We start from the raw sequence: 18160 nt of genomic DNA on the forward strand, positions 1-18160 counted from the left end.
CACAACCGAATAAAGAGTTGTGTTCATGATGCTTTAGTACGAACACAGATTGATTAAACTGTCTGCTCCAAGGCCAGCTGCAAACTTTAGCATCCTCAGCTTTCTCACTACAGTAGTATCTTCACTTAATCCTATTTGTCATATGTATTTTATTCACTGTGTCCCAACATGTGTAACATCAGAAAAAGTCCAGTTTGCCCACTGCAACACATTCACAGCGTGTTTATTTTCTCAAACCTCTCAGCCCACTTTCTTTTTAGGGGTGACTGTAGATTTGGTTGTCTCAAAATTTGTAGATCTGTGGTTCAATCTTTCCCCCCTAAGTCTCGTGTCGAGGTCTTTTTCTCTTTGGTGAAGACACTGAGCTCCAAATGGCTTTGCAGCACAGTTAGCGATGTGTGGATACATGTGAAGGGGGAATCAGGTCATACTGGTGTGACTGTAGCATGAACAGGTCTCAGTGACATGTGGAGTAAAAACAAACGTATGAGTAGAAAAACACTTCGTTTCTAACCTCTTATAACTAATGAAAACAAAACGTTTCAGATAAAAGAGGACTTGAATACAAATCACCACAAAAACCAGATGTGACAAACATTTCTTCAAGGTGTATAACTTTTTTATAGTTTGACCACAGCCCATCTGGAATGGTTCGGGCGATGGATTCTTTGACCTATACTGAAGCCAGCCACCAGGGGGTGCAATTTTTGTTACGACCTAATTTCGAAAACCAAGAGAGATGACGTCATTTTTTTACAGTCTATGGTGCAGACCAGTGGCATGACCATAGACTGTATAAAACATGGACGTAGTCTCGCAGACATCACCCGTCTATTTCTGAAACTGAAAATGAAGCACATCAACGACAGCAGCCATATTAGTAGCGGCAAGGGCTTCACCTACAGCCATAGGGCGCCTGTCGGTCACGTGATCCTCAGTTGTGCCTCTTATTGGGGGAGCTCACGATCTTAATTTCCTCCGAACGGCCGAGTTAGAAAAAAATTCACCCCCTGTACAGTGGGTACCGGTAGTAAAATTAGCGACTCAGACAGGAGATGTTTTTTGAACCAGGCTGTAAATAGGTAAATTTCTGCTTTGAAAATGGCTTTTTTTTGGCTTGGTGTGTATGTGACTTGCTGTACTTCCGGAGCCAGCCTCAAGCGAACACTCGAGAAACAGCAGATTTTAGCACTTCCGCATTGTCACATATTCGCCAGACTGGAGGTTGCTGCTTGGGCATGACATAAGTCAGAAGTTAACCTTTTGGAGAAATGTGAACTACTTGTTTCATGAGCATCAACTGTGTATCCACATGGCTCGACATTAGCGGTAACCAACACAAGTTGCCCAAACGTTTTGGAAGAAGCTTGTCTGACAGGAGCTGAAATTAGCATGTTCATAATCCCTGTTTCCACCAGGCAGTCCGGTATGTATCAGCATAGTTTGGTACAGGTTGGTTCGGTTAAAGCATCAACCTGTTTGTGTTTCCACAGCCAACTGTGCCCCCTTTTGGTGAGCAGTGTATAAGCCAGATAACGATATCTGCGACAGTTACGTAATAGCATGATGCCATAGCAGCACTACCAAGAGACAACCTCCGGTCTAAGAAAATGAGACAATGTGGAAGTGCTAAAATCTGCTGTTTCTCAAGTGTTCACTTGAGGCTGGCTCCAGAAGTACTGGCAGTCACATACACACCAAGCCCAAAAAAAGCCATTTTCAAAGCAGAAATTAACCTATTTACAGCCTAGTTTAAAAAACGTCTCCTGTCTGAATCGTTGATTTTACTATTGGCATACACTGTATGGGGGGTGATTTTTTTTCTAACTTTGGGGACCTGTCCCAGGATTAGTCAATTGAAAAGCCATGACATGCGTGCCCTACTGAGAAAAAACAGACTTAACTGCTTGGCGGAAATGGGGCTATAGACTCCAATTTGAAAAAAACAATACAGGCTCGGCTCATCTTCCAGTTTTTCTGTTTCAGTCCCAATGTCCTTTGGTAGTTTAAATCCCACTTTTTGGTTGTCTGTGTCTTCCTGAAAATCCTGATGTGGCACCCTTAGATTTGCTTCCAGTCTGAGGTCCCTTTCCTTTGTATCATTACCTACTGTCACACCTAGTTTCCTGCTCTCTGCACCGTCTTGTAATTTCTGGCATCACCCTTATAATTCAGAATGAATTACTGTTGTTATAAAGTTATCAACAAATCAGAATGAAGTTTTCAATTTAGGTGGGCGTTGATGAAAAAAAAAGCCTTATGACACTAAACTACCTAACAAGTTCACTCATTGCTAAAAAATGGTCAAAATGTATAAATTAGTCATTTAGAAACGATCATGTAAGGATCAAAGTTATAAACGACTTCATCAGGTGGATGACTACTACACGTGTGTGAGTGTGTGTGTGGACATGGAGTCTGCTGTAAAGGGCAATGTGAAGCATGTAACGGCTGATTCTGTGAGGTTCAACTGTCTCAGAGGAAAAGGTCAGACCATGATTTTTTCCCTGTGAGTCTGTGAGAGTTTCTCTGCAACTGATGAGCCATCATCTGACCAGCACAACACTCTACTGCTTCCATAAAATATTTTTTTTTTTTTTAAGATTTGCAGACACTATTTAAAGTGATGATAGAAGACAGTCGGCTACCTCCTATGAGTGAAATTAATCCCTCTTTCAACCCTTAAAAATGCTGCTAACAAGACCTTGTCAGATTTCAACCGAGGTGGGATATTTTGTTATTGATTTCTTTAAATACTGTTTCATTGCAGATGCTATATATTTTTTCCACTCCAGTGTTATCTCTGAGATTCATGGTGAATCCATGACAGGAGGTACCAAGTGGTAAAAAACCAAAGGGACACGCCTCTTGAACATCTTCTGAAATGTTTCCACACACACTCAAACACCTGTAAATATGGCACAAATGCACTCAAAACAAGAGGATGCCAAGAAAATGTGGATGAAAACGTAGCAGCCATCATGAATATTCAGCACAGCCCTGAATTCATTCTTCTCTACCTTTTGTCAGTTTTTCTTCCTCCTTCATCTCTCCCCTCTCTTTCACTCCTAATATCTCTTTAGCATCACCTCCTCCCACCCCGCCCTCCCTCCTCTCTCCTGTAGGAGCCCCTCTTCACTAATCACCTGAGGCCCAATTATACTCAGTTGGCCCCCACACCTCCTTCCTGCAGGGGCTCAGGAGGGCCAAAAATACGGATGCTGACTGACGTTAATTTGCATGACTTCTTGGCCTCCATAAGTACCACTGTTGTCCGTCTCCTGCTCGTGTATAGAAATGTGAGGGAGGGGGGATGAGAGGAGAGGTAGAACATGTCAGTACCTAGTCATGTTATGTAATCTGGAGCCAAAGGAGGAGGCTGAAGAGGGCAGAGGGTGTGGCAGTGCTTTCTAACTAACTAAACACTGTCAAAGTCTCATTTCTCCAGCAGACATTGATCTGACAGATGCTACATCAGCTCTGCAACTGTCAGGAAAACAAGATTTGAAGCACTGAATGCTTGGCCACATTTAGGAGTCCTTAGGCGTAGAAATTTAGCCCGACTTCACTTCTGCCTTTTTTATTTTAACATGCGAAATTTAAAAAAAAAACCTTTCCAACCATGACCAAAGAATTTACTGTGGGATGAGTTGTTTCTGTTTCTTGAGGGAAGAATCATCTTCATGTCTGTAATTTATCAGTTGATATAACATGATTCAAAACAAAAAAGATCCATAGAAGAGGAGAGACATGACTTTTAATGCCTAGTGTGAGAAAAGTTCTTATATAGTTTCATACATATCCTATGATGCATTTCAGAGGAATGTTTTCACAAAAACCCATGCCTTAAACTCAAATCCTCCTTTCTTTTTGTGACTTGGCAAAGCTCCAACTGTGGCTTTGCAGCATTTGGTGATCCTGCTACATCTCGTTTTCCATGGCTAGTAAAAATGTAACAGTTTTTTCTTTCTTTTCTTTTCTTTTTGTTTGTTTTTAATAAAAGTTTATCTTATTTCAAAGTTTATTTTACATCCATTTGTATAGAGCACATTGAGTAGGACAGGAAGCCAGGCATTGAAACCGCATTAATATATCCAATGACTTTCAAATTAAAATACACCCTGCACTCAAGATTAAATTTAAATTTACTACAACAACAAACTGAAAAAGTTAGCGTAGCCTGGCCAGGAGTCAACAGGTTTAAGGTTTTACATCCCAAAATGAATGAGGAGAGGCTTATCATTGGGGTAGGAAGTGTTGGGACTTCTTGGTCCTGCGACTTAAGCCTGGTTCTACCACATGCCAGACTGATGCAGCCGATGTGAGTTTATGGATGACAGAGCTAACATTTGAGACCCAACAGAGTGGAGTTTGTCATTACAAGAATCTTTTATTGTTGAAGAGCAACATTTAAACCCAAGAAAAATCTTCAAGAAAAATCTTTGTATATGGAGTGGATCATTACTTTGTTTGGCTCAATTGTTGGTCATGGACACCAAACTTTTTGTTGCTTCAGTGATATCTTTACTACGTTTTCTCCTGTGTTTGTCTGGAGATCCTACATGTAACCATGGCTGCATTGTCTACATGTGAACTCAGCCGTTAGCAGCCTGTAGCATGTCAATGCTAACTGGTGTAAGGCCTGATGTCTTCCCTCAAGGTGAGGAGAAGGAGGTGAGAACGACGTGCTGGTTCTCAGGTATGAGCTAAGAAGTGATGACATCGACCTGTCCTTCCATCCGTCGTAAGATCTATCTACAATAAGATGGACAAGCTAGCTGTGCTAACCCAGTAACAGAGGGAATACCAGAGGGCAGAGTAGCATCATGCTATGAGACATGGCTAACGGAGCCAACACCAGACACCAGCACCACATTGGAAGAGCTTCACCTGCTGTGAGCAGACAGGATCCAGGAGACAGAGACTGAACAGACTGCTGAAGAAGCTCAGTCCTGGACCCTGTGGAGGTGGAAACTGGCTGAACTGGAGAATGATAGACAAGCTGTCATCATCTATTTTCTTATGGAGCTTTTTGCACTTTCTATACACTTTCTTACTTTTGTTTTCTTGATTGCTGCTGTGACTTCAATTTCATTGTACTTGTTACAATGACAATAAAGTTCAAGTCTATTCTAAAAGAAGTACTTTTGCTTAGGTTCAAACTCTGGAAGGGAAAAATGAGTGGAAACAGTAGTATGGACCTCCAGGGTCCCAAAGCTCATTTTTTTTCCTAAGGCCCCATATCAGCTTGCTCCGGCCCTGCTAACTGCAAAAAACATTCTTGACTCTCCCATAGGTGTTTGTAGCTTCTTTCGTGGTCTTCAAGGGCTGTCTTTAAGTTGGCATATGACCAAAGGAAGCGTTGACACACACACACACGTGCACATCACGCTGCACAAGTGTCCTGGGCAGGCACCCAAGCTTCAGACACACCAGCCTGTGTCTCAAGCTGGGTTTGTGCTGTTTTCTGTGTGCATGGGATGTTGACGCCATGTCGTTGCTTGTGTCCTATTATCACCCCTCTCCCCCTTTCTCCCACTCCTCCCTTTAATCTTCATACACACACACACACACACACACACACACACACACACACACACACACACACACACACACACACACACACACACACACACACACACACACAAACACACACACACACACACTCACTCACACACACCTCTGCCCCTTTCTGGACTCGGCCTGCAGCCAAGACTGCAGCACTGGGACAACACTTTCACTCAAAGTGGTGGGAGGAGGAGAGGGAGGGGTTTAGATCAGGGTCCCCTGGATGAAGGCAGCACTGAGGGGTCATATGACATAGAAACAGCCTCCTGCTCTAATCCTCACGCTGTCCACATGTAGGAGAATGTCTAAAAAACATGTAACTCAGCTGCAAAGTACTGACACTGAAGCTTCAACTTCCAAAAAATTATTTTTTATTCTGAAGGACCAATAAAATTATGGCAAATATTTACAAATAATTACTTCTTAGCTTCACATTACAGGTACATAAATGGAATAAATTCACCAACAACAGTCACTCAGGTGGACGGATGAACAGGTACACAGACTGAGTATGAGGAGATGCATCAAGCAAACTGCAATTTAATATTTCACATGAACCCAGGAAATAAGATAACAATATTATTAACAATAGAAATATGAAAATAATCATAACATCAAATTCACAATTTATTTCCAGTTTTCTTAACAGAATTTGTAACAATTCAAGAACAAAACAAAAGTAAAAGAGAGAGAAATCAAGTGATATGATATCTTTGGCAAATTCGCACTGCAGTAAAATACATTCAAATATTAAGACAACACACAACACACAAAGAGAAAAAACACCAAGTTTTGTTTGCAACTACTAGAAAATTGAATAAAAAACATACACATTTTCTTAAAGAAGCTTTTCTTTTACTTTTTTTTTAAATTCCTCCCTTCCAGAATATTTGAAGGCATTTCTTATCTTCATTTTGTGTTTGTATCTGTAAGTCTTTTCTGCTATTTTATACGTTATTTTTTTTGTACAAGAATCTATCATTTAAAACAGGCATCACAGGCTTTGGTGAATGTTACAGATATGTTTTCTTTTTGTCGCATTTGATTTCGAAGAAGCTGAATCCTTAAAACCTAATTCGTCTTTGATGTGTTTCTGTCCGTCTTTTTGTTTGCTCTTTTAGCGTACCAAAACATTACAGATATAAATATCTCTTGAACACCCTGGATAGGAAGCCATGGACACAACAAAACTCCAGATTGTTACACGAAAGGCCACAGTAAGGTGAAAAATCATGTCATCTTTTTTATGTCTTTTGATTGAAACATCTGCTTAAAAAAAGCACAGCTGATTTTTGTTCGACCGAGTCCTGTGTACGTCTCCTCTTCCACAGTTGAATAATATTAAGATGTACAGAACATTGTATCACTTCAGCGTGAGATCTGTCCAGAGCCTAGTTATATCAGCAAGCATGAAACAGATTGTGCCACTAATTGCTGTCAAGATGTGATGCTGAAATCCCTCCAGGTTTCAGTGAAGCAGTAGCCATCTTCATGGATTCATATTGAGATACAGTCAGGCGGAGCTCGCTTGCTGAGAAATCATAATGAAGAAAGAACTCATTTGCATTTCTTTCACTTTCCAATCTGATTTGCAACTGGGATAACAAATTCAGGGTGCGATTGTACTTTCATGGACAGTAACCTGAACGTCTTCCTGATCTGAAAGTCGAGCTCCTTCACTCTAAAGTTACAGGAAGAGGAAGAAAGAGCGAGATGCAATCTTACAGGATGTTCCTGGCCAAATAAAGATACCGGCAGCAATATTGCCATTGAAATGACCTCGCTTTGGCACAAAATTCCCTGCTTCATTCTCCTGTGCAGGGTTTCTGACAGGACAGTGAGCATCACGTCTGAATAGTCAGAGAGAAATGTAAGAAAGGAGAGGATTAATAAGGCCGTCTGAAGAACGAGGGAGGACTTTTTGAGGAAGGTCACAGGCCTGAAATCAACAGAATAGTTTTAATATTCCTAATCCTGGTGGTGTGGCAGTTCGACGAACAGGGGGAAGAGGGCAGAGATGTGATGAGATTAGGGCCGAGGGAGGGGGAGAAGAAGACGGTGTGAGCTTCTGATGGCACAGCAGGTTTGGCCTCCCCTGGGGAACACAGGGGCATGAGGGGGGGCCATCGACACTCCACAAAGGACAAAAGGAGGGAGAGAGTGTGTGTCTACTTCTATTTATGTGTGTTTGAGTGAGTGTGTGTGTGTGGCCTCTGTCCGCTGCGCTTCCTATACAGTACCACACACAATGACAGTCCCCCCTCATCGCTGCTGTCAATGTCACAGACGCCAATCGAAACCAACTGCGGGCCAATGGGAACCCTTCCTCTCCACATGTGAACCAATTAGGTCAAAGCAATGGCAAGGCAAGCCGTGTCACTATGAGATGCACAGTTAACAAATAATCCTGTTAATGTATCACTGGATTCATGGCTGCACCAGAGAAAGAGCGGTTTGGTGTCGATGTGATGGACACAGGAGGGGCTGGATTCACCGTTACAAGGAGAACGTCTTTCAGTCACATTTTCATTCACACCATTAGTGTGTCTGTGTGTTTGAATCAAAAGAAGTTATACTGAAGAGGCCACTGATCAATCTGCTCTTTATTTGGGCTTTTTCATTTACTTTTGTAATCTTTTTCAGTATTCACTCATTATCAAACCATTGGTGCCATTTAGCCTTGACCCACTACTGTATCATGTCTCTGCATTGATATCTCACAGACTCTCAACAATTCAGCCAGAGACCAGCTCAAAGAATTAATGGCAGGAGAATGTCCAGAATAAATGAGATGGGAAAGATGATAGAAAACCTTTCAAGGGTTATTAAAGCTGAAAAAAATGGATCAGACAGCCAAGTGTGGACAAATTGGCTCAGAGCTAGCAGTTTCCTGACAGAGCTGAATGCTTACTTTTTAGAGGGAGTAATCCAAGGTATTTTTTGGAGCACATAAAGGGTTACATATTTGCCTCAATGAAACTTCGACCTGAAGGCAGAGTAATTCACCACGAATGAGACTAAACTCATCAAATACATCTTCATAGGAATCAATAAATCCATTTTGACACATTTTTCTTCGAAAGCAAAATAAGCTCCTGCTAGCTCCAAAGTGAAATTAAGAGTCCAAAGTGCACACCTTCTGGGAACCATATATTTTTCTTTCAAGATAGTACAACTTCTCATTTAAACCCTGCTGAAGGATTGATGCATAAAGGTTGTGTTATGCTTTCCGTGCGAACGTGACGTGCGGAAATCAGACGCACAAGATCCGAGTGAGAAAACGCATGGGGCTTTATGGTTTTTTTAACACCCCGTGCAGTGTCCGTTGGTGTCCATTCCCAAGCTGCAGGGGGTGGTGTATCACCAAAGTACGTCTACCAGAGTCCTAAACCAGAGTCGAAGAAGTTTGCCTTTGTTTACAACATAACATCTGTCCAGGAGATTTTTCCAGGTTATTTTAACCGATTTCTCTTCTCTGCCGAGAGTAGCCGCAATTTCACGTCATTAACTATTTACCAATCGGTTATCATGGTGATCTCTGTGTAAAAAAAACTCATATAGATGCCTATTTTTCTGCACTTCAACTACTAGGAGATCCTGTTCTCCAACACGTTAGAAATTTTCGAGTGTGCGTGGTGCGGAAATTTTCTGCGTGAAAGGGACCGCGCGAGGGGTGTGGGTGCAAAAATGATGTCATTTGTCTGCACAAAGCCGTGCAAACACGTCAAGCATAAATCAGCCTTAAAACTGCTAGGATTTCGAACTGCTGGTGTCGACTGAATAAAGTTCAAAGGTTCAAAGCGTTTCAGATTTACCCTTTAGGAACCATGAATGTTGGGGCAAAGTCAAAGGCAGTGGATTAAATGTTTTTATCTAATCCGAGAGAGATTATGTCTTGCGGGGTTGATGCTTGTTTACTGTTAAAAGATGTGCTCAGTGCTGCCGCCGGTGGCTAGAAGGGGTACTGCAGCAACTCTAGAATTTAGCGCTGAAATCCTACTGATACATCACTTGTTGGATTAATCATGGCTTAAATTAGACTTAATGTTACACCTCTCTTGAAATATGTTTTGTTTTAGCTGACTTGGCTTTTAACACTTTAAGACTGAATCTTTGTCTAATATGTCAGGGTTCTGGGGAATATCAATGAAAGTACAGTGTGAGTACAGTTTTCTGGATCAAGGCAGTAGATCTTGTTATCAGATCTGTAACATTACTGAATAAATAACAATCTGAAGTTGGCAATGATAATACTCAGTGTTAGGTTTTTGTGAAAGGCTTTATATAATCTACAACCCTGTGCACGCATGATAGGCAGAGCTTTAAAGAGTTGCAAGAAAGGGCGCTAAATTCATTTCAATGTTACGTGGTCAGTCGGGGGGTGTTGACATATAAAACTAAAGGCACTGTCCTTGTTTTCAGCTGGTGTGGTTCAGGTTCAATAATGCCTCAGAAAGATCAAGAGAGAAAAGACAGAAATAAGGAAAGGCTCCTGCTGCGGAGCACGCTGGCAGCACAGCAGGAAAGCCGTCAGAAGAATCTTCTTTAGGGTTGTGTGTACACAACTTTTTAAGCCTACAGCTGTAAAACGAGACACTTTATCACTATACTGCAAAAGCAGGAAACAACAAAGATTGAAAAACTAACAGTTTTTTCTCTGTTCAGTGTTCATAGGTTTATGTCTATAGAATTATATTTTATGTCTCACGCTGCAGATTTGGTGCCTCCAATCTGTTTTCTAGTAGAACTACACAGTAGCAATGATGCGCTACGGTCAGCCACATGTACCCAAACCAAACAAATAAAACTGAAGATGTGTACACACTTGCAGACGATGGCTAAAATAACACCACAAACCTCTTAAGTCGTTTTATTGTAAAGAAAGTGTCATCACTAAATTCTAAATTTAGCAATTTAAATTTCTATCCACATTGTGAAATCTCTCATCGTTCACTGATTATTGTACAAATCTTGTATGGACAGAAGTGAGACAGGAAGCTATGTACAGTTTAGGAAGATGTTGCCCCCTCACAAGATCAACACTGTGGGCCTCCAAACACACTGATTGCAGATCAGTGCTCGAGGGCAACTCTGTCCTACGCTGTCCGTACATGATGGGTAAGGCCTCGACCCTGGTGTCATACATTGTCACAGCGCAGAACAAATGCAGGGAACGAACAGAAAAAAAAAAAAAGAGTTTGACTGTTTTTTTTCCACAAAAGCAAAGCTTCTGTAGAGATAGTTTCAAGATGTCAAACAGCACAAGGACAAGCACTCAAAGGGGGAAGAGAGGAAGTAGATAACGCTCTTAATGGCTCTGAAAAGAAGTCAAAAAGGAACATGGCGCCTTTAAATGATGATTGAGTCTCTTTGTGCTTTTGTAGTAAGTTAGCCGATCCACTAGGGGGGCCCATCTTTGGGGAGTTTAAAGAGAGAAATAGAAAGAGAGCAAGAGAGAGTGAGAAAAGAGAGGGTGCCACTGATTCCTGATTCTCCTTTTTTGTAACAGGAAGCAGGTAAAATGGCGTCTTATTCAATGGCACCTGTGTCGACTGATACAAGGCAACAAACTATAAACAGGAAAATCGCAGTCGGGTCGTATTCATAAACAAAGACTTTTTTCATATCGACAGTTTTTAAGATTTCATTTTTCACTGCATCATCATCATCGTCATCATCATCATCACTACTCTAGAACAACAGCGTGACACATATTATAAATCAGTACAGGCATTCACTCTCACACCAGAGTGCAGCGCAGAAAAGCTTCTTAATATATTACTCTGTCTCCTCCACTATAAATAGCTCTTGATCAGGACTAAATCTTGGCTTGGGAGGGAGGATAGCACCTTCACGTACAAAAACACTCCCTGTTGGGTTGATTTTTGTCTGATGTGAACAAGGACAAAGTTCAGGGTACAGCTTGGGCTCAGACTGAAAGCTGTGCTTCAATGAAAGGCATGTTTGTCAGTCAGTGTCTTTCAACACGATGCAAAGGTGGGTGTTTGAGTTTTATCAATGGGGGAGACTTACTGGGATGTGGCTTCAACAGCTGAATTGACTATTTGCTAAAAACCTCCTCCAGAAACAGCCAGAACAAGGCTTGTCAAGCTTTTTCTTAATGGAGCTGTAAAATGAATAAATCTTTAAAATCAAAACAGAGAGACTAGGTAACCTTGAGGATCTTTTTTTGATGAGTAAAAAAGAGAACAAGCTGTTGCAGGATTTACTTTGTATCTGTCATTTAGAAAAAGTTATGCTTTGACCACTCGCTGTAGTCATTAGAAAAGGCAACAGGCCGGAGCTGCTAAAGTTTAAAGGTCCCATATTATGCAAAAATCACTGTAAGTCTTTTAGTGAAATTTGTGGGTCTTTGGCTTTCCTCCCAGCCCACAAAATGTGATATTTAATGACAAAACCTGTTGTTAGTAGTGCTTGTGAATGGGAAATCCTGACCTAAAAGGAGCTGTTTGGGTTTTGGGAATTTGCCAATGTCAGCAATTCCCTTTTTTGACCAATCAGGAGCAAGTCTGACCTGATTGGTCCACTGAACCCCCTCCCCGCTACTGGAGAGAAATCTCTCCAGCAGCAGGGAGGGGAATGCTGAAGTTGAAGGGCCATCACTGCTTTGTTTTTGGCTGTAAACAGCCACATAGTTCCATGCACAAGCTTCCCATCTTGAAAGAAGACAAGACTAAGTGGCTAGAGTTCATTTATCAAGGAAATGTGCCAGCTACACTCAGTAAAACTGTGCATGTGTGTGCTAGTCACTTCAGACCAGAGGACTAGCGAAAAGCCTGGTCCTGAATCCAGGCGCATTACCAACCATCCACCAACAAACCTTGGACTCTGGAAATGTGAGTATTTTAAATGTGTGCTGTGGAGCAGATGTTGGAGCTTTTCCTCAGTGTCCCCCCCTGTCTCTGTGTTAGCTTCAGGATGCTAACTTTAGCTGCGGTTAGCCTGTTGTTTTAGCCTGTAATGTTACGGTAAACGAGCTTCGCTGTTTTCTAAACATTGTGCACTCGGAGCTCGTGGTGCCGCTCTCAGTGACGGAAGAGCAGGCCGGTATCAGCGGTGGCTCATTTACATATGAAGGTCACGCCCACTAAATCAGACTGTTCTGAACAGAGGGGCTATGAGAGCCTGGAAACAATGCTGCTGATTTATTGGCTTTTTGGACCAAAACATGTTACTGCCATTTCATGAAGACATCAATGATCCATATTAAACTGCAGAAAAGAGGCACAATATGGGACCTTTAACATTAAACTTCTTTTGATGAACCCAGATCTATTGAATAATGTCCATACCAACAAACAGTGAATTAATGTCATGGTTTGTGCTTGGTTAACCTGACTGTTGCAGTTTATTTGATTAAAAATTAGCTTCAAATGTTAGCACATCCACAGAAGTAGCTGTTGATGACCCGCAGTAAAAAAAACAAGGAGGTTTCGGCGAACGCTTCCCAGGATGCCACTCATCTTTTGTCCTCTGTGGTCAAAATGACCCCACCTGGTTTTACTGTTATTTCAACCATACAGAAAAAATGTCATGAATTCTGTGTGACAACTTTTGTAGTACTTCAGTTTAACCAATTTCCATGATTTCTATTTCCTTCCTTTTGGAAATAAGGGCCAAAAGACCTTGTTTACAAAAAGAAATACTCTGTTTTTAGAGGGTAAAGGATTTAATTCGGGAGGCCTTAAGACAAGAGGCTGACAGGAGGAGGTTTAGCAAAGGGTTGGTGAGGAAACTCTCATTAAAAGTTGATGTCTGTTAAAAGTATCCAGGTTATCCTTTTTGTTGAGCATTGTGATCTCATGAAAAAAAGTGTTGGACTAAAATAAAAAGACTGAGATGATGATGTAAGGTTTGATTTTGGTCATTTAAAGTTTGGAAAGTTGGATTGTCTTTACTTCACCTTAGCATGGCATAGAAATGTGATTTATGTAGAGACTATTCAAAGGAGCAATTTTGTTTGAATCAGCTCAAATAACTGAGTATATGATAACAGAAAACAACATTTCACCCAGTGGATCACAACACACAGTCAGCCTCTACACACTGATTTTGGGGGTTTGTAGATGATTGGTTAAGAACAAGTTAGAAACCCATGCCCTGTTGTATCAATCAAATCTGATTCTGTTTCTCATGTGTCTCTTCTGTGCCCATCTCCGAGTATTTCTGTAACACCCAAACAACCTGTCAGTGTTGACGTCATGTGTAAGCGCCATACAGAGAAACTACGATCTTCACTGACTACAGAACAGCTGAAACCTTCATTCTTGTTTTTGCTCTTACGCAGGCAGGTTTGTACTAAGTGTTGCTGGTGCTATCCATCCCTCCCTTCCCTCCTCGTCTCCTTCTCCTCATGCTCCCCTTCTTCTCTCAGTAGGAGTGGTCAGTGGCGGTCGTAGGCGGAGGCTGTTGCAGTGGCAGCAGGGCCCGCTCCTCGTGATGTTGCACCATAGTAGTACGGTGACCCTGAGAAGAAATGCAGAAACAAAACATTTGGTTTTCTTTAAAGGTATAAATGGTAGTTTGATTTAGATACACTTTTTGTTATACTGCTTAAAATGAGCCATATGTCCCTATGGTAACCAATACATGTGTTTTTAAATGAGAGCGAATAATGTCCTCTATCTACAGCAGGAGAAAACCCAGGAAAACATCAGCCAATCACATCGATTAGTATCCAATCTGTTAAACCAATCAAATCCTGTCGTGCCACTTTGCCCTCCTCCTGCGGGTACATTTCACCAGCATACACTGCCCCTGACTCAATGTGTGTTCCTGAGTTTAGCTGTGTTCAGGTTCGCACTCAGCAGAAGAATGGCAGAGAAACTACCCATACCCCGATTACTTCTCTGGCTAGACACAGCAAGAAAAGAAAGATGGAGGCTGAAAAGGCTGAAACAAGAAAGAAATTGGACTAAACCAGGAAGAAAACAAGAGCACGATGAGGTTTTTGGCTCTGGGCTGTAGTCTGGATCAGAGTCTAATAAACTTTCACCACAGGGGCTCTGGCAAGCAAAACAAATTGTGATATTTGGTAAGTCCTAGAGAAAATTTACATGTACTATTTGTATTATAGCTTTACTCCTAATATTGTGTCACAGATAAAAGTGGATAATGCTAGCATGACAGTTGCGAGTACTAACAAAATTCCCTTTTGTTTATTTGTGTTTTAGCTTTACGTTTTAACGTTTTGGTGATTCCTAACCTCTAAATGAGACATGACTTGATGTAGTGCAAAAAATAATCTGATGTGCTGAGTCCGTCTTTCAGTCATTTACAATCATAGTTGCGAATCAGCGGCACTCGTGCATGTGAGCGGGGCGTTACTTTGGAGGAGCTCCAAGGGGAGAGGGAAGAGGGCTAGGAGGAGTCCTGATGAGATGCTACATTCAAATTCATGCTAGTTTTTCAGGACTGCCAACCCTGCCTTTGAGTTGTCAAAAACAGGTGTCCACCTTTGCTCATCTGGCTATTTGTTTCAAACTTGTATGATCACTTGTCACACGCCTTTGACCATTTGACTTCTACTCCACCGTCTCGCCACATGTTCACAGACCGGAGCAATTAACTGGAAAAGTGCCGTTTTCATTACAAAGAGACAGGTCTGATGGTCAAAACGACAAAAGTGAGACCCGAGTTGTAATAAATCTGAATTATCCTCTGAACACTCGGGGTTACTGAATGCTGTGAAATGAGCGGCTTCAATTTTCTGTTAAGATGATATTAAAGTTTGAATGTGAGCGGTGAAAGGACGGGATGAGATGACACGAACTGATGAAGCTAATGACAGAAAAAAATGAGTCTCTCCTTGTCGTGTACGACCAAAAAAATGGACAAAGACTACTTTTTCTCACTCTTCTAATCATCCTTCCAACACCCTCACTTTTTCTCTCTCACACACACACACACACACACACACACACACACACACACACACACACACACACTCAGACACACTCTATCTAAGTGACAGTCTAAGCTGACACACAGAGTACAGCTCTACTACGGCTGATCCCTTGAGTCTATTCTCTCCGCAGGGAAAAGGTCAATTCAATACTGTAACCCCAAAGACACACAGAAACTCACACCCACACACCTTGATACACAGAAAACACACACCCTCTCTCACACACGCACATACACACACCTGTTCCTGTCTCTTCCATCAATCAGCCCAGCTGTGTGTTGACAGGTTATGTCTGTCCACAGTCCAGGTAATCTCAGGAGGCTCTTTGGGGAAGTGAGGCATTAAGCCGGTCTGACAAACTATTTAGTCTCAGTCAGGACTTCAGACGCCCTCTCCTCCTCTTTGCCCTCTTTTTTTTAACTCCTCTTTCTTTCATTTGTCACCTTTACTCACATCTTTCCACACACTTCCTCCCAACCATCAATCTTAAACCTTTCAGTGGCTCCCGTCCATCCGCTGATCCGTTATCATACAAAAGTTCCCCTTTTCCTCCCCACTGTGCCCTTTGATCTTTTTTCTTCTTCTCTACATTCACATTACATCCTCACGTAAAATCTTCCCATTTCCATCACCCTCTCTTTCCTTTTTTCTTGGTTCTTCACCCACCTTGCATCTGTCCTGCCTGGCTGGTGAAGAGACTGGAGGAGCAGCCGATTTCCGTCCCCAGGAGAGACCCATAATCCTGCTGAAACACTGGGGACAGAGGAGGGGTGGAGGGGAAAAAGGAGAGTTGAAGCAAGGAGATGAGAGGAGAGGAATAGCTGGGGGCACAAAATTGACCCTTCCAACCTTTTGACCTTTAAAGAGTCAATCATTGACCTTTTCACCTTTACACTTGCCCCCTAAAACAGCTCCCTGGACGATGACTTTGACTCTGAGCGTTGGTGAAGCTCAGGGTTCATTTCCCCTCTTTGACACACAAAGACAAAACAAATGTGTCTGGATCTCTCAGCACAACATTTGGGAACAGGGAAATTGTGTGATCTTTTATCGACTTAAAGTGGATTGATTGCGTTATTACTTGGCAGGTGCAACTTGCAGTTACATACTGATGCACGGTTAGTAGTGAGGTTAAAAAAACCTGAATTTCTTAATCTTCATCCACAGATTTGGTATTAAATGCTGAATTTAGAGCTGGACCAGATTTTGGCACTCAATGTGTTGTAGCTATTTGTTGTATAAAAATATAGACGTCCGCTAATGTCTCTTCTGGCTATGGCTGTACAGAGAAAAACAGTCGATATGGAAAGCTAAAAAGGAGCACATTCAGAATGTTTTTGAACAAATATTTCATTTCCAACAAGAACTTTTTTTTATCACTTGTCAAAGTAAAGTCTGAATATAAACAATTTAATTGAAAAGATGGATAAAGTTTGGCTGCAAATACTCTTTGTGATGTCACACATTGGTTTCTGAAGAGTCATTTGAAGCAAATTAAAGGGGGGACGCCATATTGGAAATGCTAACTCAACCTAACCTTCAGCCAGCCCAAGAAAAAAAGAGAGGCCTGAAGTCTCCTACAAAATAGACATGTCCATCAGTCACCTTAGTCATGTGATGAATTATAAGTAAAGCAAGACTTTTAGGGGCCATTTACACAACAATGGTTTTAGGCTGAAACACAAAAGTTTTGATTTCGTTTTTGGCCGCGATAATGGCGTTTCAGCCGACCTAAAACACAAACTTTTTGAAAACAGCCTCCAGAGTGGGATTTTTCTGAAACACTGCCCACACCGTTGCAGTGTAAACAGTAAGCCGCCGTTTTCAGTGGAAACAGTGATGTCACACTCCACTTTGCGCAAGCGCATACAACAGTACCGTTGTTACGATCGTCGTGGACTACCGTGTTGTGCTTGTGCTGCTCAATCTGCTGTATCTGCTGGCTGTCTTTCAACAAATGTGCATCTGTTGCTCCACTTTGCTCTAAGTATTCCCCAATACACCAGATGATTGTCTCAACTCTACTTCGGTGGAGATCTCCCAAAAGCAGCTTCTGACCAAGACAGTTATAGCGCCACCTACAGGCCTGGCATGCTTACTACAGCATTTTCCCTTGGCATTTCCGTGTAAATGCAGATTTTTTTTCCACTGTGTTTTAGCATTTTTGGATGAAACGTTGTCGTGTAAACAAGGCGCTAGCCTCATTATCTTCAAAAGGATCCTGTCCTCTGAAGACATAAGCAGCCTTCAAATACCAGAAAAAAAAGGGGATGCATAATGAGCCCGTATTCACTGTGAACAAATAGAGAAATCAGCTAATCAGACATCATCATCATCAGTTTTTCAGCTGTAAACACGTTAAGCCTTGCTGTAAAAAATGAGTCTCGATAGGGATTTTCCTGCTTTTGGAATCAGCCTCATGTGGACACTTAAGGAACTGCACCTGTTTGCACTTCGGTATTGGCTTTGTTTTGTTAAAACCTGAGGTTACCACTTGACTTCAAAAGCTCTGCAGATATTAGCCGTCACTCCCAGAGGAAGCAGTGTCATCAGATTGAAGGATTCCAAGATTGTGTATAGATTTACCTTTAAACTGCTGCAGAAGGCTTCATAAAGTTCACTGTTACAAGAAGACTTTGTTTTGGCTAAAACAAATGTCTGTAA

General features: G+C 41.7%; 1 protein-coding gene across 2 annotated transcripts in view; it reads right to left on the reverse strand.

Moving 5' to 3' along the window:
* Nucleotides 1–8504: 8504 nt before the first annotated feature.
* Nucleotides 8505–18160, reverse strand: part of pax5 (paired box 5) — a 60260-nt gene continuing 50604 nt past the window's right edge. For both annotated transcript variants that reach the window (XM_074695848.1, XM_074695841.1), the window contains exons 10-11: nt 16163–16249; nt 8505–14055 (exon numbers count right to left, since the gene is read on the reverse strand). In XM_074695848.1, coding sequence (XP_074551949.1) covers nt 13973–14055; nt 16163–16249 — 170 coding nt within the window. In that variant the 3' untranslated portion in view covers nt 8505–13972. The remainder of the gene's footprint in view (nt 14056–16162; nt 16250–18160) is intronic.

Source organism: Halichoeres trimaculatus, unplaced genomic scaffold, assembly GCF_033239565.1.
Source record: "Halichoeres trimaculatus isolate MK-OKI-2021-1 unplaced genomic scaffold, fHalTri1.1 fHalTri1_scaffold_2, whole genome shotgun sequence".
NCBI lineage: Eukaryota > Metazoa > Chordata > Actinopteri > Labriformes > Labridae > Halichoeres > Halichoeres trimaculatus.